Source organism: Oncorhynchus kisutch, linkage group LG1 (assembly GCF_002021735.2).
Source record: "Oncorhynchus kisutch isolate 150728-3 linkage group LG1, Okis_V2, whole genome shotgun sequence".
Taxonomy (NCBI): Eukaryota; Metazoa; Chordata; class Actinopteri; order Salmoniformes; family Salmonidae; genus Oncorhynchus; species Oncorhynchus kisutch.
Genome location: NC_034174.2, coordinates 65,575,083 through 65,598,310, shown reverse-complemented (window position 1 = coordinate 65,598,310; position 23,228 = coordinate 65,575,083). Strand labels below are relative to the sequence as shown.

General features: G+C 42.3%; 3 protein-coding genes across 3 annotated transcripts; all 3 read right to left on the bottom strand.

Moving 5' to 3' along the window:
• Positions 1 to 106: 106 nt before the first annotated feature.
• Positions 107 to 2,023, bottom strand: LOC109889244 (proteasome subunit beta type-3-like). Its single transcript, XM_020480544.2, has 6 exons — positions 1,880 to 2,023; positions 1,145 to 1,329; positions 916 to 1,023; positions 636 to 813; positions 446 to 540; positions 107 to 275 (listed from the first exon to the last, which is right to left on the bottom strand). The coding sequence occupies exons 1-6, from the start codon at positions 1,880 to 1,882 to the stop codon at positions 227 to 229; spliced, it is 618 nt and encodes a 205-aa protein (XP_020336133.1). The 5' UTR covers positions 1,883 to 2,023; the 3' UTR covers positions 107 to 226.
• A 427-nt stretch (positions 2,024 to 2,450) lies between these two features.
• On the bottom strand, positions 2,451 to 6,772 carry LOC109889250 (pre-mRNA-splicing factor CWC25 homolog). Its single transcript, XM_020480555.2, has 9 exons — positions 6,523 to 6,772; positions 5,911 to 6,083; positions 5,455 to 5,691; positions 5,264 to 5,333; positions 5,002 to 5,150; positions 3,857 to 3,938; positions 3,456 to 3,724; positions 3,150 to 3,323; positions 2,451 to 3,060 (listed from the first exon to the last, which is right to left on the bottom strand). The coding sequence occupies exons 1-9, from the start codon at positions 6,538 to 6,540 to the stop codon at positions 2,946 to 2,948; spliced, it is 1,287 nt and encodes a 428-aa protein (XP_020336144.1). The 5' UTR covers positions 6,541 to 6,772; the 3' UTR covers positions 2,451 to 2,945.
• Positions 6,773 to 8,624: 1,852 nt separating this feature from the next.
• On the bottom strand, positions 8,625 to 22,953 carry LOC109880019 (transcription factor Sp6). Its single transcript, XM_020472545.2, has 2 exons — positions 22,738 to 22,953; positions 8,625 to 12,854 (listed from the first exon to the last, which is right to left on the bottom strand). Exon 2 carries the CDS (start codon positions 12,681 to 12,683, stop codon positions 11,766 to 11,768), a length of 918 nt encoding a protein of 305 aa, XP_020328134.2. The 5' UTR covers positions 12,684 to 12,854; positions 22,738 to 22,953; the 3' UTR covers positions 8,625 to 11,765.
• Positions 22,954 to 23,228: the final 275 nt, after the last annotated feature.

The window sequence follows — 23,228 nt, the reverse complement described above, 5'->3', positions numbered from 1 at the left end:
ACCACAGCACGGATAATCCACACAATTATCTGATAAATCTGGCATTTAACAAAGTTAAGCCCTCATCTTTCATTACTTGCTCACAAACATACCAGGCACACCAGAGTCATTGTAACACTAATAGTCATTCATTTTATTGAACAGTATCTTAAGAAAAACAGTACACGCAGTGTTGATCATTTTCATACAAAATAGTAGGAGTTGGTAGAGATGAGGGAGAGGAGCTTTAATCCATTCTGGCTTTCAGGGTACGTGTGGTGATCTTGTCCTTCTCACTGTCAAAATAAGTTAATCAAGGTACTGTCACTACAACAATACTGACCAGAGCATTATTAATATCACCATCTAAATGTAATTTGTATGAATCCTCTGATTAATTACACATTTAGCAGGTATTTAATAAAAAATGTAGGCAGTTGAAGAGGAAAAGTATGACTGTACTTACATGACTTGCACAATGACACCCATGCCTGAAACGGCATCCCTGTCCACTGCATTCAGCATGGCTTGGGAGATGGTCTCAAACAAGTCCTCTGGTTCCTGCAGGTGTCAAAAATAACCATTGTAAATAAAGATAGAGATATAATCAACTATCACAGTCAATGTATTATCTTACAATACAGTACATAACCTACCATGTCTGGCTCCCAGAGAGATTCACACATGCCGTACATCTGCTCTGAGCAAGTGCCGCTCACAACAAAGTCCTCTGTCACCATGGGGCAGCCAATCAGGTCCAGCGAGCAGATAAATGGCTCAAAGGTCTTGGGGTCCAGCCCAGCGATCACAGGCTCAATGTAGTATGGTCCAAATCTAAGACGAGGGATACAGTTTGATCAGTCACAGACTTGCCACCAAGGCGGAAGTGTAGACTTGTATATGAAATACTGTGCTTCTTCACATCATTAAACTCACCTCCTCTCATACAGCAGGTTGGAGACCATGCTCATGAATGTCTTGGGTTTGATCTGACGCCCCTCCTTCAGCTCATAGAGGTTCAATCTGAACTTGAGCCTCTGGGAACTGTTAGAAAAACAAAGTGGATAAATAATATCACCTGCAAGGTCAATCTGTTGCACTGACCATCCAAATACTCTGGAACTTGGGAGAGAAGACATGCACTGATGGACCAGTGCACACTTACACTGTCTGTACGTCAGTAGCCAGGCCAGCCAGGCCAATGTAGAGTCTGTCTCCCATGGGAAAAATCTTCTGGAAGTCTGTGGTCACCATCTGAGCCTGTACACCGAATCTTCGATCTGCTGCAATGGCTACACATTGCTTACCCTTCATCGCCATGACGGCACCACCATTATAGGACATAATAGACTGGAGATGAAACACAAGGAAGGAAACGAGGGAGAGAAGTTATGAGTAGCAATCGTGACTGGGACAATTTCAAAACCCAAACATTGTTTCCATCACTAACTATTGAGTTACTAACTTTGACGGGTGACCCTCAATACTTCAAACATAGGTGAATTAGTAGAAACATTGGCATAACTATTAACGGCAAGATTCTAAACCTTCATCAGACTCAAGTTGCATCCCTCTTCAGATAACTAGTGATAACATTAGCTAGTCAGCTCATTCATAGACTTGCGTTAGTGACAAGAATCCAGTTTATAGCTAACTAGGTAGCGAGTTAATATAGTAGTTATGTTTGGAAAATGACTAACACTAGTTACATTTTCGTTGAACAAGTTAGTTAGCCATGCCAAAAGTCCCCTGCAATGGTAACTAGCCAGCTAACGTTAGCAAGCTAAATGCTAGCTACCATACTGATTAGGCAGCCGGTTGCTAACGTTAGCTAAGCTAGTTTTACAAACCAATCTACGGACCACAAGCTACATGCATACATTATTTGACATCGTCTTACCATTGTGAATACGTTGAGGTATCTTCCTTAGCCGTTGAAATATCTTGTAAATGTTCACTATTTTTAATGACTGCGGATAACAATCCCACAGTGACTACACGATTTGGAACAGTCGGAAATCAGCCACCCTTGCTGTTTGAAACGTCATTCGGTACTACACGATGATTGGGTCTGTAAAAAGTTCTGGGTGGCCATTGGTGTTATCGTTGACGGTTGTTAGGGGACTGTGCAAACGTTCCTAGTTTGTTTGAAGCGTGCTAAAGTGAAACAATAATGAAAATGAAGACAAGTTATGGGACCAAACGTTGAAAAAAATGTTTTTACAGTAAACTATGAGCCTGTGACTAAAACACCGAACCACTGGCGATGGGCACCTCTTAAATCCAGCATTATTATCCTATAAAACAAAAGGCTTTCATGATAGTCATTGAACAATGTATGTCTACTTTATGATGATGCTGGTGGCAGTGTGCCTAAGAATTTCGTCTTCATAGGACGTTTTCAATTATTATAGTTTTCTGAAGGTGTATCAAAGCAGTAATCAGCATCACATACATGTAAACTCAGAGTATTTAGTTTGTTAGCCCCCAACTCAATAGAAGCTCTAGGAACAATTTTTTATTAAGATCCAAAATTATTCTCCGTTACAGCAATACACTAAAGATTTCCAAGAAGCATCATTTACAAAAGGGTTGTGTCTGATAAAAGTTTGAATAATCCTAAACATTACAGAGAACACAATATACAATTTCCACTTAAAATAAATCCAACATTGCTCATTCTATAAAAGGTGAGTATGGCTTGCTGTTGCTGGTGAATGGTACAGGTGAGTTTTTCCATTACAGAGGAAGTCAGATCCTTTGCATTGCTTTAGTCAGGGCAATGGCTAAGGGGCAGTTTCACAGGGCCCGAGTACAAATGCATGGTGCCTCTGCAGTGTCTGTTTTGTTTATTAAATTATAAATTAGTTGGCAGTCCTGGCAAACCGATGCACATATTTCAGTGTGGTAGCTGGTGCATATTTTTACTCTCTCCTCAATCAACCCATTCCTGCTTCTTCTAGTTCTCATCTCCTCATGAAATTCTTCTCCAGGGATGCGGGGGTCCTCTGTATGGAGTGGATGTTTCTCTTGACTCGATCCTCCAAGGAAGAGGTGGAGGCACTCTCCAGCTTCATGTTACTGCAGGGAAGGACGCAACAGTTTTAGAGGACCAGACAACAGCCAGAGGAAGCATGCAATACGTGCGTGTCAGTCAGTGAGATACTTACTGGATAAAGCCAGCATTGCGGTCATGCTTGCCGCCTTTCTCTTTCTCCCGCTCCTTCTCCTGTTCATCCTGTCGTTTGTAACTTCTAATGTTGCTTTCACGCTCTTCGTCTCTCTGTTTGGCAAAGTCCATCATCTCCCTCCTCTTCTTCTCCAGCTCTTCAGCCGAGAGACATCTAAGAGAATATCAGGCAGATAAATATAGGGATAAGAAAACACTTTAGGATGGGGTGGTGGGATTACCATTAGTTCACTGATGATTGAACCCAGGTGTGATACTTGTATAAACAGGTGCTGTGGACTCTTACTTGGTAGTACTGCTCTGACGCCTTTGGTAGCGATCTTTCTGTGGACTGGGGGGGGCTTTGGGGCGCTGGAACTGTGGAACTTTAAACTGGTCTGTCCTGTGGGATGAGTGGTTCTCTGATTTGTGAGAGGAGTGGTTGTCTGTCCTGATGGAGGAATGATGGCCGTTCCAGTCTGTCCTTTGAGGCGATCGAGAGCGGCTCCTCTCCTGAGAACGGTGCCTTAAGTGGTTGGTGGGCTTTGAGGACTGATGATGCCTCCCAGCTGGAAACTGAGGAAAGAAATTAGGCGATGAGCGGTACACATCTCTCTCAGGAGGATTTAAGTCACTTTGAATTGATTGGACTAAGATCTAACAACGTTCACTGTCAATATATAAAGATCGAGATTGAGCCGTACTGACCTGTAGTCCATAGCCAGCGGGGACACTGCGATGGTGGGAATGTGAGTGGGTTGTTTCTTTGGATTCCTCTTTAGAATGGTGCCTAGGTAAAGATCCATCACTCAGTTAACCCAATGAGTCCCACCACAACGCTGGAATGTTTTGGACTTCTAACCACTTTTAAACATTGTGTGTTTGAGCTACATACTTATGGGTTGTGCCATTGGATTAATCTACTTATTCTGAATCCGTCGGTACTAACCATTAGTCTGTGTGATTATTAACGGCGGCTGAGATAGAGCTGTGTTTGAGAGACAAGGGCGAATGTCTGTAGAGTCCGAATAGTTTCAGCTACCCATCTATGAAAAGCTCAAGAACACACACACGTAACATGTTTTGCTCTATGATGCTCACAAGCTACAAAGGAGTCATTAGAAGGTAAGAGGTTCTTCTACATAGAATATCATAGGACATCCCAAGACATAGTGTCCATGATACTGAAATAAGCTCAGTTGTCACTGACTAGTTGGATATCCATTTCCCAGTGAACAAACAATTTCTGTAATTACAGCATTCATATAAATTCATTTTTATCAGGTTTTTGCTTTGGCAGACCTTTTTTCTTTATGGACATGTGTCAATTAACGCAACTACTTAAGTCAAATTGTTTTGTGTTCTACTTGTGGCCCTGGTTGTCCTGAAAAGAAATGAGTAAAACACTTCACTGAGAGGCTAAATATAAGAGCTAGACATGCAGAATTTTGCTGGGGTCTAAGGACTGAATAGGATTGGGGCGGCAGGTAGCCTAGTGGTTAAGATCGTTGGGCCAGTAACCGAAAGGTTGCTAGATCGAATCCCCAAGCTGACATGGTAAACATTTGTTGTTCTGCCCCTGAACAAGGCAGTTAACCCACTGTTCCTAGGCCATCATTGTAAATAAGAATTTGTTCTTAACTGGGTTAAATTTAAAAATTTAAAATTTAAAAAATAAACAAACAATCTACCCCATCCAGAAGTTCCTGTCAACAATAGAAGCGGCAAGCTATATTTTGTAAACTATCACAAAATGCTTACAAGATCAAAACAGTTCAACTAAATATCTGGTCATATTGGCATCTGTTTACAGATCCTGAGAAACCTCTATTGAAGTTAGGTTTCAGGGGCACCTGTGTATTTTGTCTTCGTCCACAGAGCTTGAGCTCAAGCTCCTTCTCTTATGCTTCTTCTCCTTTCTCCTCTCTTTCTCCTCCCTTTTCTCCTTCTTGTCCTTCTTCCTCTTCTTTTTCTTGTCTTTCTTTTCAAGATTCTGACGCAGCTGAAAGAAAATAAAAAGTGAAAAACTGTTGCTGCTTTAGAACCCAGTTAATCTGAAACAACAACAGGCTGAAACTGATTTCATCCCAGTTTGAATGGAGCCATCCAACTTACCATTTCTTTGATCTTCTTCATTTTCACTGGGTTTGTCAAGACCTCCCTCTTCTTCTCCTCCTCCCGTTTCCTTGAAAAATAAGACGTGTCATTATCATCAGCTCTTGGCTAACAGCAGAACATCAGTGTATGGTATAACAGTTGCTAGCTGGACACACTAAATGGTAAAGAAAGAGACAAGAGTGACTGACTTGATATCAAACAGCGGGTCCTCTCTGATCTTGGCGGCCATGTCGAGGTTGGATGCAGGGGTGGAGGGGTTGAAGATTGAGCCAGGCAGCAGGCCGGTTTGTTCGGATGGACCGCTCTCTGGCTCCTCAAACTGCTGGGTGATCTGCTTGTCGATGGGGCGGCCCAGCAGGTACTCATCACGGGACACCTGACCACCTGGCCCCTGGTACATCCAGTCCAACCGGTCATCTTTTTTCCTGGAGTAAAACAACAAAAAAGCAGTTGAGTGTTAGCGACAACATCCAGGGGGAGTATCTCTATCCATTTGTCTGTGGTGAGGGCACACTTGAAAATAGGATAATATCAAATAAAGCTAACTCATTAGACTTTTAAACCTAGACATGACAGTGGTTTCTCTATCAAGGTGAGACCTATTACTTCCTCCTCATCACAAGGGTCAGTGAGGGGGGCATTACTTTAGAGCCCCAGTCTGCTGAGCGAATCTGGTAATATCTTCTCGAGCTCGTTCCTCTCTCAGCTCCTTCTGAAGCTCCTCGATCTTCTTCGCCTCAGCCTCGTGCTTCTGTTCAGCCTTCCATACCCGCTCTATGTTTTTCATAGTCTGGGGATGCCAGCTCTTCTTCAAGTTCTGACAGAGATAAGAGAAAGTGATATTCGATATAATTAAACAGAACAGGGAAAGACAGCTACAATTGATCAATACAACCATCATTTCTGAATTCCAATTGTTCCTCAGGGAAGGCAAGGAATTACTACTTCTGAGTGACGTTAACTAGCTAGGTAGTTGTGTAACAACATAACTGGGAAAATATTAAATAAACACACCTTCAAAATGTAATTAGTTAAGGGGTCAACTTAGTTAACTATCTACGCCAACTAGCCATCGTTGTCGTGGCAGTGATAGCGTTTCTCTTCACTAAACGCTAGTTCAGAAGTTGGCAGTAATTGAATTGTGTCGAACATTTAGGTGGTTTTGTGATTAGTTAGCTTGCTAGACACAAACAAAACAAGCATGCGTAGCTAGCTAAGTTAGTTAGCTTTTAAATCTAATATTTGATCATACTTACGAGGTCACCTCCTCCCATCTTGACTTAGATCGTCCAATTGAGTAATAAGATATGAATAAACGTGTCTCTACCTATGTGGTTATTGTATCTGACAAAACAAATCTATGTTATTATCCAAATAACATCGGCATTTGCATGCTAGGTTAGCGTGTTGTGTTTTCTTTGTACTTCCGGACTTTCTGAATATTTGTCTGGTTGTTTAAGAGTGCGTTCTTCTTCTTCATCTTTGGCTTCTTCTTCTTCTTCTTCTTCTTCTTGGGGATTGGGTTGGCGGATAGCATCAAACTTTGAAGGTGCATACACCGCCACCTACTGTACTGGAGTGTGAGGCTAGTCACGGTGTAACTATATTAAATTCCCTTCATTAGTCCTGTTCCTCTAAGAAAGTGAAATAGAGCAGTAGACACCACTTCCCTCCCCTTCCCTCCCCCACTACACCACCCAAACCCCAACCCTGTCCAGCCTCTCAGACAATCTCTCCCTGTCATTCAATTCACAAAATATCAACACAGGCTCCACCGTTTCCTCCACTAAACATTCATCATGCAGACCTGTTTCACGTCTTCCTATTATCCACAACATGGCATTCAAACCTGTGTGCCCAAATCGTAGTCTACTGCACACAACTTCCTCTGTCCTACATCCCATACTCCCCACCTCTTCCTTTACTGACCGATGCACGCAATATAATGGCCTCCCCTTACTACTAGCATCCCACTCCCTTTGTCAAAAATTGAGCCCTTTTGCCCAGATCAAGGACTTAACTTCCCTGCGACCCAGTGGGACCTGAATATCTACCCCCCTCTCCTCACAGCACTCTTAGTCACCACATCGGCCTTCTCATTACCCTCCACACTCACGTGGGCAGGAACCAAACAAAAGCTTGCCACCACTCCCATCCTTTCGAGTTTCATTAACAGCAACAAGTCTCCCCTATCCGACCTGCCCGTCTTCGTTCCTTCCTTCCGTCTTTAGTCTCCCTGTCCCACCTCCTTAAATCTGTCATCTATGATCAGGGTGAACAACATCGGACTAACCACACTTCCCTGAGGAGTACCATTGTCCACTTCAAACCGCATTGACAATTCTAACTCCACCCTCACCCGTATGACTAGATCGAACAGGAAATCCATGATCCAGTTATACAGACGTCACCCAATTCCCAATGAACTCAACTGGATCAACAACCCTTCTCTCCACACGATATCGTAAGCTTTCTCAATGTCAAAATACACAACACTCATCACCTCTTTTATTGTCAGGGTCTTGGTTATCTCTGTACTAACTGTCACCAGGGCAACCATGGCAGACCTCCCTCTCCTGAATGAGAGGAGGCAGGTGGGAGGAGCTATAGGAGGACAGTCTCTTTGTAATAGCTGGTATGGAATAAATGGAACGGTATCAAACATATGGCAACCACGTTTGACCCCGTTACATTTATCCAATTCCATCCATTACAATGAACCTGTCCTCTTATATCTCCTCCAACCAGCCTCCACTGTCCTGAACCCACTCTGTGCTAAGCTCATCAAACCCCTAACTCCCAAGAAATACATAATCCTACTCACTATCATCTTTTCCATCAACTTACACATGTTGGTTGTAATTGCGATAGGCCTATAACTGCCCGCCCTAGTCGGATCTTTACCTGGTTTTACAGATGGCAATATCACTTCACATTTTCCACCCAGCAGGTATCACCCCAGTCTTCCACACCTTATTATACAACCCTAACACTGTTTCCAACACACTGTCCAGTGCATGCTTAAACATCATATAACACACGTTATCTTCTCCACAGCTCTCCAACACCCTTGTCGTCTCAAACATAGAAAACTCTGCATCCATTGCTTCTCCTGACTCCCATTTCCTCTTTAAGACATCTCCATGCTCCTTTAACTTTCCCTATGTCTCCTCTTACTCACAGAATGCGTTCAAGACAAGAGCCACATCAAAAACCTGTTCCGGGTGCGTTCAAGGACAATGCACAGCGCAGCATTGTGCACACACACACGCATACACACGAGCTGGTTCCAGCAGTGCGTCTTATAATAAATCATGATGAAGTACTGAATAAATAGACAACATACGTCATACTTCTTTCTATTTTTATTTCCATAAAGGACATTTCTCTATTAAAATTACAAGCAAGTCTTAAAACCAAGCAATAGTACAGCAGTACTTAAATTATTACAAAATATTGTTTAAATTCATATCTACTGCGACAACATACTACAGTAATCCTTAAAATAAGGTAAGTTTTAAATAATATTTTAATAATCTTCAATCTGCTCCTATCTAACACATACAACTCAATAATAGCATTGATGATAATAATAATAGAGATAGCCAATAGGCCTTTTTTATACATGTATCAAGTGTTCCTAGGTAGGCCTATTGGAAATGCACTACAACAGGGGAATTCTGACCTGAGTTAAGCGCGTGTAGTAGGGAATGTCATTCCTTTTTTATGCACTTTTCTCTCTGCAGGTATTCTGACCTTGAACTTAAGCATGAGAATAGCATGCTATTCACTTGCTATTTGTTTCGGGTGGATTTTTTTTTTAAAGAAGCCGTGTCTACAGATACGCCATGTTCTTTTTATTTTAGTATTTTGATCTTCTCTCATCGTTGCAACTCCCCAATGGGCTCGGGAGGCAAAGGTCGAGTCATGCGTCCTCCGAAACATGACCCGCCAAACCCTGACAACCAGGGTCAGCCTGCAGGCGCCCGGCACACCACAAGGAGTCGCAAGAGCACGATGAGCCAAGTAAAGCCCCACCGGTCAAACCCTCCCTTAACCCGGAGGACGCTGGGCCAATTGTGCGGCGCCCTATGGGACTTCCCGGGGTCTGTAGTGACGCCTCTAGCATTGCAATGCAGTGCCTTAGACAGCTGTGCCAGTTGGGAGGCCCTCAGATACGCCATATTTGAACCTTGTCTTGACTTAATTCCCTCATAACTGATTATTCATAAATACTTTCCTAACCCTAAATAATATACAAGATCTACCAATTGGTGCTGAAAAGGAGATGAATATGCGTGTATTTAGGCCTACATGGCTTTCTTCCGTTGATCCCTAATATTCTGAACTGTTCTATCCATATATTCTAATGAGTCTGTCAAGACAAGTCTATTAAAGGTACACCACATTTAAAGGGATAGCTTTAATAGATTAATGTACTGGAAACCCTATTGAAAGAAAACTCCACAACAAAATCTATTGGCCAGCAAGTGGGCGGGTTTTCAGCGGTTTAATTAAATGTATCAGCACGTGCAAGGGAACCGCACCTGCATAAGGTAAGACTGAATACCAACTACTGTGAAGTGTGTAGGAAAGACGTGTGTAGTAAAGGCGTACATTTCCTAAGTCTGAATCAGGCCCCAAGTGATTTGCAATAGATGAGTCTCAAAGTGATGTCATTTCATCACATTTGATACACAAAAGGCAAGTAAACCATAAAAAAAAAACATTTTATTTTATTTAGGGATGTTTCTAAATGGGGGCTACAATAAACTCCTCAGTAAGAGATCTCTACATAGCTAAGCACATTTTGACTAAGTCGCTACTCAAAATGCAACAATGTTTTGCTAACAAGGCTAATTTGTTTTACAGTGAGCACTATAAGCTAAGAAGCCTAAACCACAGCACACAGGCCTAAGCCTATTTAGAAAGGTCTATACTGGATTCCTAAAACTTTATCGAAGTGCATCTTCTATCAAGATATAAATGCTTATTTATGACTATTAATATCAAAATGGGTTATAAACAATTCCACTCCATCTGTTTTTGGTTTTATGCTTGAACAACCTTGGAGGAGGAATTGTTGCTTATCCTGGAAGTTGTTGTTGTGACAAAATATGGTTTACATAAGTTCCTCTCAATTAGGGATTTCAGTTCAGCTTACATTTCAGTCCAGCGTACATTTCATGATTAGTGATGTATCCAGCCTGTCTTTTGTCCAAGGAAATCCTTATCAGCCTGTTACTACAGTAGGTTCTGTGAAGTGTGAAATGGGTATTGTGTGGATCGTACACTATTAGGGACAAGGCCAAGGAATTACACATTTCCTGTGAATGAGATACGCTGTCATCATGTAACATTCACACCAGCATAGCCGAGATAAGGAGTGTCAAAAGATGAGCAACAGTGCTTTTCAGTCACAGTTGAGGGATATTTAAACGTGATGATACATTTACTGTAAGTGAAATACATGGATAACACAATTAATGTCTTCTTAATGTACATTAAACAGAAAATATATTTGTTGACGTAAAACATGGAGTATGAATACCATGCCATAATGTGCTGTAGTGGGACATCTCTGCACTTCAAGTGCCATACTTTTAATTCATTTGCCGTCTACAGAGCAAATGCCGTCCTTTTTATTTGAACCGCCCACATACCGCACCAAAATGAATTTTAGTGGTGCTTTACTGTGGTGCTCTTTGGCGAAAGGTTGACGCCCACATTATGGTCAAAACCAAAAAATACAGTGTGGAATTTTCCAGTGACATGTTCATACACTCACATACAGTATATTATACACAGCAAGGCAAGGGGGTGGGTTAAAGGGTGGGGAAAGGCAGCCAACACAACATACCAACACATTCTAACCCTCTACTTCCATTGCCTTAAATTCAGTTAGATGTATGCAGTGGAGACTGGAGAGATTGATGGCTTCCTGGGAATAAATATCTCTCCAAGTAGCTAGTAGTTTTACTGTAAACACATCAAGCACCATCTTCAGTTTAGCTCGTTGTCAAAGTCTCTGTGGATGGATGGTATAATAGTAGTAGCAGCAACGGAAGTCCTAGCAGCTAGCAAGCTTTGGCTCTGGTTTGGTTGCCACCAAAGCTATCCTTAAATGGAAGACAACATCTAAAAAATCATTTTCCTTGACTCCTTAGATGGATATCCTTCCAGTAAGGCACTTGACAGCTTGTCCTCTGTTGGTGATGTAACATATGCTCTTTGGTTTTATGTCTGTCTATGCTGTATGGTGCTGTTATGTGTGATATGATGCATTCTTAAAATCAGAGGGGCCTTTGTTGCCTTATGTTGTTCAATGCATCTGGTAGAAATAAACTATCAATTTGTAATATAAAACCCCCTATGATTCTACCTCCACTGGACTACATGTATTATAAACTATGGATTCTCTGTCTGATAGAAAGGGGCTGATAGTAGCCCACCGACTGTACATTATCTGTATAGCATTCCAGATGTGGACGGGATACAGTTAGCTGGACTGTCCTGTCCCAGAGGGGTCTTTCTCACATTTCGGCTGCTTAAGGGGTGCCTCTGTGTCAGAGGCAGTGGCGTGGGAGGGCTGAGGAGAAGGCGTGTCAAAGCTCTTCCCCATCCGGCCCCCCTCTCCATACATCCTCTCCTCCCCTGGACCGGATGGAGACTCGTGCGTACGCATGTGCTTGGCCAGGTGGTCGTTGCGCATGAACACGCGGGGGCACATGGTGCAGCTGAACTTCTTGGCACCGGTGTGTGTCTGCAGGTGTCGCTGAAGTTCGTCGGAGCGCGTGAAGCGCTTGCCGCAGAAGAGCCAGTTGCAGACGAAGGGCCTGTCCCCGCTGTGCCAGCGCAGGTGGGCCTTCAGGTGAGAGGTCTTGGCGTAGGCCTTGCCGCAGCCCGGGATGTGGCAGTTGTGCATGTGTTTCCTCCGGTCGTCATCAGTGCTCTGGCCCATCTGCTCGGCATGAACACAGTTGGGGCACCGGCACACAGACTGGCCCGAGCCCCTGGAGGCAGAGCGGCGCTGGGGCTTGGGCCGGACCGAGGTGGCACCCTCCTGTGGCTCCTCCAGGGAGTATGACTCCGGCTGCAGGAGCTCAGGTCCTCCCAGCGGCTCCATCTTGAAGCCATCCTGGGGGTAGAGGTGAGAGTGAGCTGAGTGTGAGGCTGGGGCGAGCTGGGCTAGCTGAGCAGAAGAACACAGCTGGGGCTCGGAGCCGTAAGGCCCCAGGGAAGACTGCAGCCCCATGGAGCTCTGACCAACTGCCTGTAAGCCCACACCCTGGCCCGCCTGCAGGTCCATCCAGCTCCCTGGCCCGGTGTGGAGGTCCCACCATGAGGGAACGTTCATCTCGTCTGAGCTGCCACCAGGGGGTGCTGTCCGTAACCAGGGTTCATAGGGGTGGGCCATGAGACCAGCTGCTGTCTGTGGGATACTGGTGTTGAAGGCTGAGTCTGGTGAGGAGTGAGCGGTAGCCGGGTGGGTCCGGGGTATGGTGGGCTGACTGATAACTGGTTAAAGATGTGTAGACTACCACATGGCTGGATGGAGAGCTTCAGGGTTCTGTCCACGATTACAGACCTGTGGACAAAAAACGGAATGTAAATTATTGTAAGATTACTGCTTCTAGCCAAATGACTTGAAATACTGTTGGGCTACAATGTAACAAACACAAAACATGCAAATACTTGATCTCAAATCCTCCAACCACAGGTAACCCCTCCCCCCTCCCCTCCAAACCCAACAGACACGGCCCCGTCTTTAAGGACACCCACCCCATTTCTCACGCTGCGTGGCCGAGGAGAGAGCAGACGGAATGAGGGGAAGGAGACGAGGGGAACAGAAACGTGTCCGGACAGAAACCTGCCAAATGCATCCGATGCCAGGTACTTCCCATGGTGGAGGACAGTCAAAGAGAAAACAAAGAAAACAACTTGAGCAGCCGTATGAAGAGGCAGAGGCAAAGTGGAGATAAATACGAAAGGTGGTGGAGGAAGGAGGAGGAGAGCGAGAAAGAGAGAGAGTGTTGACAGGAACAGCCCCGTGCAGAGACAGAGGTAAAAAAGGAAGACGATCCAGGGAGGTAATGGCTGCGGGCCAAGATCTACAGTATTTGTACATCTCTGAGATTTTCGGAGATGAAGCAGACAGAAGAACCAGTTTTTTTATGAATCACACATGATTTACAACAACATCCCTTCGAGGCGACTAACAAAAAAAGAGACGTTGCGATGAAAAACCTGCCTCCTACACACTGGCGGCAGCCGTTTCTGACTGATGGCTTTCAGGAGCCTGCGAATACAAGTCCAACAATAACACAAGAACAATGACTTTATCCATATAATTATGGCAGCATGCTCGAAGACAGTCAGCATCTTGTCCCCATTGCATTGCAGTGGGTAAACTCCAATGGACCATACAATTGCTTTAATACATACCCCACAAATTAGGTTACCTTAGAATTTTGAGAGGTGACGGAATGCACCTGTTCAAATTATAGGAGTCGAGAGACATTTTTGCCAAAAAGCTGTAACTCAATCTACAGGAGACGCTTACTTGGTTCAAGACACGAAAATGATTCAAAAAAAATTCTGGCCCAAAATTATGAGTTGTCGTCTACCCCCCAAATATATGCCATTATTTTTACTGCAGGAAACAGTAAAGCAGTAAGGGTCGGAAGAGGTTACTATCTTGTTTGTCTGAAGATCCTAGGTCGTGATACCATATCTGGGAGGGAGAGACCATACAGCACCCAGACAATTAATCTTCAATAGAAAGGTCAAGGTTCAATGGTAGACCTGCATCCTGTCCCTTGTCCACAAAACCATTAAAGCCAAGCTATTTCCACAACTTACAGAAAGTTTGAAAAGATAGCATACAACTTGTGAGATTCAGATTCACTCTTATCCCTTCCAGTGCTTGAAAGGGAATGGACAAGGTATCAGTACACGTTAGGTACTGGTACTCAAGCAATAGAACATTTGGGGTGCGGGTACTCCCTACCAATGAGCACGGGGCCAACTCAAGCGCAGATCCCTTCAATTGATTTTCAATTTGCTGAGACAACAAACAAAGCCTTGAAGACCAACAGGATTACCAGCTATGCTTTGAACTGGTCTTCCCATGGCCCTCTTCAGACACTAGAGAGGAGATGCTCTTGAGTTGGAATGAAATCGTAAAGCGATTAGTTTGGAATTCCAGAATTAGAGGTCTGGTGTTAAAGGTCAAGCTGGTTTATTTCACGTCGCCCTGGAGCCAGAGCTCCACCGATGCTCTGTAATTTTGGGGGAATGCGAGTCAGATGCACCGTGGCGTGAAGCGTCCCCCTCTTTCTCTCTCTCTTCCCCCTCCACTCGTTCGCTCTCTGATATAATAGCCCTGTAAACAAGTAAGAAAGTGGCCGATCCTCCTCCATTCACAAAAGTGGCTGGCTGGAACACTCAAGAGTATCCTGAGAGTAACAGCTGGCATGGGGCCCCTGGGGGTGGGGAGCCGGGGAGGAGGAAGGTGCAGGACGACAGGGCTGCATCGTAAAACCTGCCCGACCAAGACCTAACAAAGTCCCCAGTTTACTAGACTCTGCCCTACCAAGACCCAGCACAGCCCCCCCCCCCCCCCCCCCCGGTTTACTAGTCTGCCAGAGAGGAGGAGGTGCTCCAGGGGAGGAACGCATCACGGTAGATGACGAACTGACTTTGGGGTTATTCCATGTTGGTTATCGTTCTGATTCAGCCAGTAAAGGGAAAAGTACAGATTCAATTTAATAGCAGAATAAGATTCCCAATCTTAACTGTCACACCAATGAATAAAAACTGATAATGGACCGGAGTTTGTGGATTCTCCATAGTTTAGTTTTTTACCATCCAAAATGTATTTCTATCACAGACACAGACATTTAGAATTGTCAGTTCAGTATAAAGTATCTGTACGCCTACTTCTAAATATCTGTGTTTGTGTTTGAATGGTGTTTGAGTTGAGAAAATCTTGTAGTTTAGTCTGATATGTGGTATAACGTCACCGGTTCCAAGACGTTATAGAAGACTAAGATCCCTGTAGGATAGTGACTGCCTGACAGTTGTTTGTCTACTAGTATCATGGACAAATGCAACAACCTTGATTTGTTTTATGTTCACGTGGTTTTACATTAAATGTTGTAAATGTTACGCATTATGTGTCCAAATTTGAGCATATTTGTAAACACTCTTGCACAGACATGAAATTCCAATTCAAATACTCAATCAACATGTGAAGATGGAGTAGAGGAAGTGTCTCAACTAGTGTGGCAATAAATCATCATGACTCATATCGAGACAGGTCTACACAGAGGAGCACAACCCATGTGTTGACAGTTGGACATAGAGTACACGAGTGATATGACACCTCCTGTCTCATTGTATTAGACAACGAAAGAAACTTCTAATACACCTTCCCATTTCTATGGTCATTGAATGGGAAAACTCCCTAGCCATTGTGAAAACCCGTGAGGCTTAGGGTCCTCTGAGGCATATTGCCTGTCAACTTTGACATTTAAATGTCATTTAGAAAGTCAAGTGCTCTGGTAGGTTTGGCACCCAAATTCCTTTTAGACTTAATTACAAATTACGGTATCCTTCTTAAACACCTATGTTTGAGGTAAGTATTTACAGTGGGGCAAAAAAGTATTTAGTCAGCCACCAATTGTGCAAGTTCTCCCACTTAAAAAGATGAGAGAGGCCTGTAATTTTCATCATAGGTACACTTCAACTATGGCAGACAAAATGAGAAAGAAAATCAAGAAAATCACATTGTAGGATTTTGAAAGAATTTATTTGCAAATTATGGTGGAAAATAAGTATTTGGTCAAGAACAAAAGTTTATCTCAATACTTTGTTATATGCCCTTTGTTGGCAATGACAGAGGTAAACACGTTTTCTGTAAGTCTTCACAAGGTTTTCACACACTCTTGCTGGTATTTTGGCCCTCCATGCAGATCTCCTCTAGAGCAGTGATGTTTTGGGGCTGTTGCTGGGCAACACAGACGTTCAACTCCCTCCAAAGATTTTCTATGGGGTTGAGATCTGGAGACTGGCTAGGCCACTCCAGGACCTTGAAATGCTTCTTACGAAGCCACTCCTTCGTTGCCCGGGCGGTGTGTTTGGGATCATTGTCATGCTGAAAGACCCAGCCACGTTTCATCTTCAATGCCCTTGCTGATGGAAGGAGGTTTTCACTCAAAATCTCATGATACATGGCCCCATTCATTCTTTCCTTTACACGGATCAGTCATCCTGGTCCCTTTGCAGAAAAACAGCCCCAAAGCATGATGTTTCCAACCCCATGCTTCACAGTAGGTATGGTGTTCTTTGGATGCAAGCATTCTTTGTCCTCCAAACACGACGAGTTGAGTTTATACCAAAAAGTTATATTTTGGTTTCATCTGACCATGTGAAACCAAAACTTCAGACGGGCCTGGACATGTACTGGCTTAAGCAGGGGGACACGTCTGGCACTGCAGGATTTGAGTCCCTGGCGGCGTAGTGTGTTACTGATGGTAGGCTTTGTTACTTTGGTCCCAGCTCTCTGCAGGTCATTCACTACGTCCCCCCGTGTGGTTCTGGGATTTTTGCTCACCGTTCTTGTGATCATTTTGACCCCATGGGGTGAGATCTTACGTGGAGCCCCAGATCGATGGAGATTATCAGTGGTCTTTGTATGTCTTCCATGTCCTAATATTTGCTCCCACAGTTGATTTCTGCAAACTAAGCTGCTTACCTATTGCAGATTCAGTCTTCCCAGCCTGGTGCAGGTATACAATTTTGTTTCTTGTGTCCTTTGACAGCTCTTTGGTCTTGGCCATAGTGGAGTTTGGAGTGTGACTGTTTGAGGTTGTGGACAGGTGTCTTTTATACTGATAACAAGTTCAAACAGGTGCCATTAATACAGGTAACGAGTGGAGGACAGAGGAGCCTCTTAAAGAAGAAGTTACAGGTCTGTGAGAGCCAGAAATCTTGCTTGTTTGTAGGTGACCAAATACTTTTTTTCCACCATAATTTGCAAATAAATTCATTTAAAAAATCCTACAATGTGATTTTCTGGATTCTTTTCTTCTCATTTTGTCTGTCATAGTTGAAGTGTACCTATGATGAAAATTACAGGCCTCTCTCATCGTTTTAAGTGGGAGAACTTGCACAATTGGTGGCTGACTAAATACTTTTTTGCCCCACTGTAGCTGTTTGACAATAAGCCCTAAATTGATCTCCAAGGTTGAGCTTACACAAGTAGGGCTAGTATAGTGATTATTGTGTAGGCCTACCATACACTGATTGATCAGTATTCTACTCAAACTCACAAGTAGCTATGTAACTTGTACTGAGGAGTATTTTTTTGTTCGCTCATACAGGAGTAGTAAAAGCTCTAGTTCACACAGCAATAATAGTATTTTGTGATTTATGAAATGTTTGATTTGTATTCCATTTGTATTTATCAAAGGGGTGCTGCAGCACCCTCGGCACCCCTACTTCGAATAACAGGAAGTGGTTGAAGAGCTTTATGTTAAGTGATGATAATAAACTATTATTTGTCAATCATCATTTATTTGAATAACACAGTTTCCATCACCATTTGTCACAATAAAGAAAGTTAGACAAAATAAATATCCACCCGTCGAATGGAATAAAATGTTGTCGATCTTTAGAAAAATGTGCTTATTACTGCCGTTTCCATTACACATGTCGCAATGATTTATTCAACATTGCTTTTGTCGAATAAACCTGGGTCAATGGAAACCTGCCTAGACAGTCTACAGGGAGGAGGTAAGAGCCTGGCAAAGTGGTGCCAGGAAAATAGCCTCTCCCTCAATGTAAAAAAAAGAAAGGAGTTGATCGTGACCCTCTCCCAGTGGAGAGGGTCAAAAGCTTCAAGTTCCTTGGAGTGCACATCACTGAGGACCTGAAATGGTCCCACCACACCGACACCATGGTGAAGAGGGCGCAACAGCATCTATACAAACCTCGGACGGCTGAAAAAAATCAGCATGGCCCCTAAGACCCTCACAAACTTTTACAGATGCACCATTGAGAGCATTCTGTCAGGCTGCATCACCGCTTAGTACGGCAACTGCACCGCCCTCAACCAAATCGCTCTCTAGACGGTGGTGCGGTCAGCACAACACATCACCGGGGGCACACGAGTCACAGTCTGTTCACTCTGCTACCATTTAGCAGACAGAGACAGTACAGGTGCATCAAAGCTGGGACAGAAAGACTGAAAAACAGCTTCTATCTCCAGGCCATCAGACTGTTCAACAGCCATCGAGCCATCTTCTGTAGTAAGAGACAAAGATAGACTCACTCACACAAAACACACACACAAGCTTACACGCACACGCACACACACACCCCATACACACACAGACTCCTGTCTCACAAATAGGCTCACAAACTCACAAACATATGCACATAGTACACACACACACACACACAGCCAACGCTGCTGTCCCATGTATATAGAGACATTATACACTGGACCGTTTATTTTATATTTTTGTTTACTTTGTGTATTCATATACTGTATTCTTCATATAGCTTCATATAGCATTGTAATATACAGTGCATTCAGAAAGTTTTCACACCCCTTGACTTATTTCACATTTTGTTACTGCCTGAATTCAAAATAGATTAAATAGATGTTTTTTCTCACCCATCTACACACAATACTCCATAATCCCAAAGTGAAGAAAAAAATCTGAAATCTATTGAAAATGTATTGAAAACGAAATACATAAAAATCTCATTTACATACACTACCGTTCAAAAGTTTGGGGTCACTTAGAAATTCCCTGTTTTTTAAAGAAAAGCAATTTTTTTGTGTAGACTTTGTTAATGTTGTAATTGACTATTGTAGCTGGAAACTGGCAGCTTCATTAAATAATTCCCACAAAACACCAGTCTCAACATCAACAGTGAAGAGGCAACTCCAGGATGCTGGCCTTCTAGGCAGAGTTCCTCTGTCCGGTGTCTGTGTTTTTTTGCCCATCTTAATCTTTTCTTTTCATTGGCCAGTCTGAGATATGGCTTTTTTTTAGCAGCTCTGCCTAGAAGGCCAGAATCTCGTAGTCGCCTCTTCACTGTTGACGTTGAGACTGGTGTTTTGCGGGTACTATTTAATGAAGCTGCCAGTTGAGGACTTGTGAGGCTTCTGTTTCTCAAACTAGACACTCTAATTTACTTGTCCTCTTGCTCAGCTGTGCACTGGGGCCTCCCACTCCTCTTTCTATTCTGGTTAGAGACAGTTTGCTCTGTTCTGTGAAGGGAGTAGTACACAGTGTTGTACTACATCTTCAGCTTCTTGGCAATTTCTCTCTTGGAATAGCCTTCCTTTCTCAGAACAAGAATAGACTGATGAGTTTCAGAAGAAAGTTATTTGTTTCTGGTCATTTTGAGCCTGTAATCGAACCCACAACTGCTGATGCTCCAGATACTCAGCTAGTCTAAATAAGGCCAGTTTTATTGCTTCTTTAATCAGACAACAGTTTTCAGCTGTGCAAACTTATTTGCAAAAGGGTTTTCTAATGATCAATTAGCCTTTTAAAATGATAAACTTGGATTAGATAACACAACGTGCTATTGGATCACAGGAGTGATGTTTGCTGATAATGGGCCTCTGTACGCCTAAGTAGATATTCCATTAAAAATCTGCCATTTCCAGCTACAATAGTCATTTACAACATTATCAGTGTCTACACTGTATTTCTGATCAATTTCATGTTATTTGAATGGACATTTTTTTTTTTTTTTCTTTCAAAAACAAGGACATTTCTAAGTGACCCCAAACTTTTGAACTGTAGTGTAAATATTCACACCCCTGAGTCAATACATGTTAGAGTCACCTTTGGCAGCGATTACAGATGTGAATATTTCTGGGTATGTCTCTAAGAGATTGCACACCTGGATTGTACGATATTGGCACATTATTATTTTTAAAAGTCTTCAAGCTCTGTCAAGTTGGTTGTTGATCATTGCTAGACAAACATTTTCAAGTCTTGCCACAGAGTTTCAAGACAATTTAAGTCAAAACTGTAACTAGGCCACTCAGGAACATTCAATGTCGTCTTGGTAAGTATATTTGGCCATGTGTTTTAGGTTATTGTCTTGCTGAAAGGTGAATTTGTCTCCCAGTGTCTGGTGGAAGGCACACTAAACCAGGTTTTCCTCAAGGATTTTGCCCGTGCTTAGCTCTATTCCATTTATGTCTATCCTAAAAACTCTCTAGTCCATGACAAGCATACCCATAACATGATGCAGCCACCACCTTGCTTGAAAATATGAAGAGTGGTACTCAGTGATGTGTTTTTGGCCACATTTCTTGCAGTTTTACTTTAGTGCTTTATTGCAAACAGGATGCATGTTTTGGAATATTTTTATTCTGTCATTTAGGTTAGTATTGTGGAGTAACTACAATGTTGTTGATACATCCATATGTTTTTCCTATCACAGCCATTAAACTCTGTAACTGTTTTAAAGTCACCATTGGACTGGTGAAATCCCTGCACGGTTTCCTTCCTCTCCAGCAACTGCGTTAGGAAAGACGACAGTATCTTTGTAATGACTGGGTGTATTGACACCTGATCCAAAGTGTAATTAATAACTTCACCATGCTTAAAGAGATATTCAATGTCTGTTTTTTAAAAATCGTTTTACCAATAGGTGCCCTTCTTTGCGAGGCATTGGAAAACCTCCCTGGTCTTTGTGGTTGAAACTGTGTTAGAAATTCACTGCTCGACTGAGAGACCTTACAGATAATTGTATGTGGGGTACAGAGACGAGGTAGTCATTCAAAAATCATGTTAAACACTATTATTGCACACAGAGTGAGTCCATGCAAGTTATTATGTGACTTGTTAAGCACATTTTTACCCCTGAACTTATTTAGGCTTGCCATAATATACTTATTGACTCAAGATATTTCAGCTTTTCATTTTTCCACTTTGACATTATGGGGTATTGTTTATAGGCCAGTGACACAAAATCGATTCTAATCTAATTTTAAATGTAGGCTGTAACATAACAATAATGTGGAAAAAGTCAAGGGGTGTGAATACTTTCTGAAGGCACTGTATCTACTGCTGTACATTGCATTCTGTTACATATACTGGATTCTCGATCTACTGCTGTACATATTGTTTTTGGTGTATATACGCATAGATTGCATTTGGATTTCTAATACAGTGTTATTTGGGTTGTCAACTGGATTAGTTCTGACATTCGTGATTTCTTGTTTAATCTTTTCTTTTTAAATCACCTAGAATTATATAATTCCCTTTCACTGAATTGGTTGTTCCCTGCCCCTGTTGATTACAGATACATTATCAAGGTCCTGAATGTCTTGGATCAATTTAGGTTGAAGAGAATCAGGCCTACGCAGCTCTATGTGAGGCATGATGTCATGTTGTTTTATTTCTGTCAACTAAAAGTCACCTTGTTATGCATTTCAGTCACCATAACATTCATACTGTAGTTTTGTAGTCTACTACAGCATTGGAATATATTGTACGAGAGAGTGCAAGATAGGCTACTCCCCTATACAAATTGGTAAAAGATTCACTATAACATATTCTAATAATTGGAATACCATTTATTGTAAAACAAAATATTTAAAAAAGTTCCTAAAATGCTTTTTCATTGATTTTGATTGTTGGTTTTGATGGTGATGATGGTTCACCATCATCCTCAGTGTGCTTTTCAACATTGGAAGGCATACAGATTACTGGTGCTAATTGTTTCCCTCAATCATAATGAATATCCTTGTGTGCGATAACCAATTTCTAAATCGAGGTCTTTGGGGTGGTGAAAACATAAAAACACGAGACATTCAACAACCTTTTAGGGACTCTACCTCCTGCTTTATGCTTCATATGTGACCAGGAAACATTCCCCTGAATATGAACTCAAACTGGAAAGGAGATTTATTCAAATTTCTACTTTATTCTACTTTATTTTGATGCAAATTGTACACATTTTTCTATTTTCAAATATGGTATCAAATGCACAACCTGTCACTCAAACCCAATCCTTTCCATGAGTGGGGAAGGAATTTGAATTAGGCCTACAATAATATATATATTTATATATATTCATGACTTCACGACTTTCATTACAGATTATGAATTGAAATATGTCTTTCCAAATCTAAATTAAAATACAAATTGAAGATAATAAATACTTACACTAAGATATTTCCAATATTTGTTCTTACTTTTTCTTAAAAAGAAATGGTTACTTTTTTTACTATAGTTCTTTATTTCAAGTGGTTCTAGTTATTCCAGGTACAGTCCTCTGTTTCATTGTTCATGCAACTGTCAAAAGGATGTACCCATCACTTCGATATTGTTCCACTACACAAGAAATACAATGCAACGGTTCCCTCGTTGGTAAACAATGCGATGCTTATGAAACAAACACCTTTATATTGAGACATATATAGCTACCTGTTTATCCAACGGTGCCCGTAGTTCTATTCCGACGCGATGACGAATAGCTTTATGGAGCCTATTATATTCACTGGTATGATAATAAATAAATCACCTTGGCAGAAGTCAAGTAAAAGCCTTTGGTAAAATAAAAAAAACTCGAATAAAGAAATAGATATCCTGGTATATCATAAAGTTCCCTCCATCTCGAGCAGTTCAGGTGAGACAAGACAACGCTTCCACGTACAGGTAAGCATACTCAATGGTGGCAAAGTTTATAATAGGCTATGTCTCTTTTTCTTTTCGCAGGCTCCGCCCTCTTTCGGTGTGTGCCTTTCCTTTGAAGATGGTACATGGGCATGTCTCACTTACGTTACAACATTCGGACCCATTAGAAAGTTGACAACTCTTTGAACACTCTTGTTACATCATTTGGGGTTGTCTCAGTGTATAATACTTGTATTTCATTCAAATGGCTCTAATGTTTGCCCACTGCGACTTACTCTCAG

Excerpts from the sequence above, each read along its gene's own strand:
- LOC109880019 (XM_020472545.2), bottom strand. The coding sequence starts at position 12,683 with ATGGCCCACCCCTATGAACCCTGGTTACGGACAGCACCCCCTGGTGGC.
- LOC109889250 (XM_020480555.2), bottom strand. Across the intron at positions 5,692-5,910 it reads CAGCAGACTGGGGCTCTAAA|GAAAAAAGATGACCGGTTGG; the intron begins GTAATGCCCCCC and ends GTTTTACTCCAG. Across the intron at positions 3,725-3,856 it reads CCGCTGGCTATGGACTACAG|TTTCCAGCTGGGAGGCATCA; the intron begins GTCAGTACGGCT and ends TTCTTTCCTCAG.
- LOC109889244 (XM_020480544.2), bottom strand. Across the intron at positions 1,024-1,144 it reads GCTACTGACGTACAGACAGT|TTCCCAGAGGCTCAAGTTCA; the intron begins GTAAGTGTGCAC and ends TTTTTCTAACAG. Across the intron at positions 814-915 it reads AACCTGCTGTATGAGAGGAG|ATTTGGACCATACTACATTG; the intron begins GTGAGTTTAATG and ends CCCTCGTCTTAG.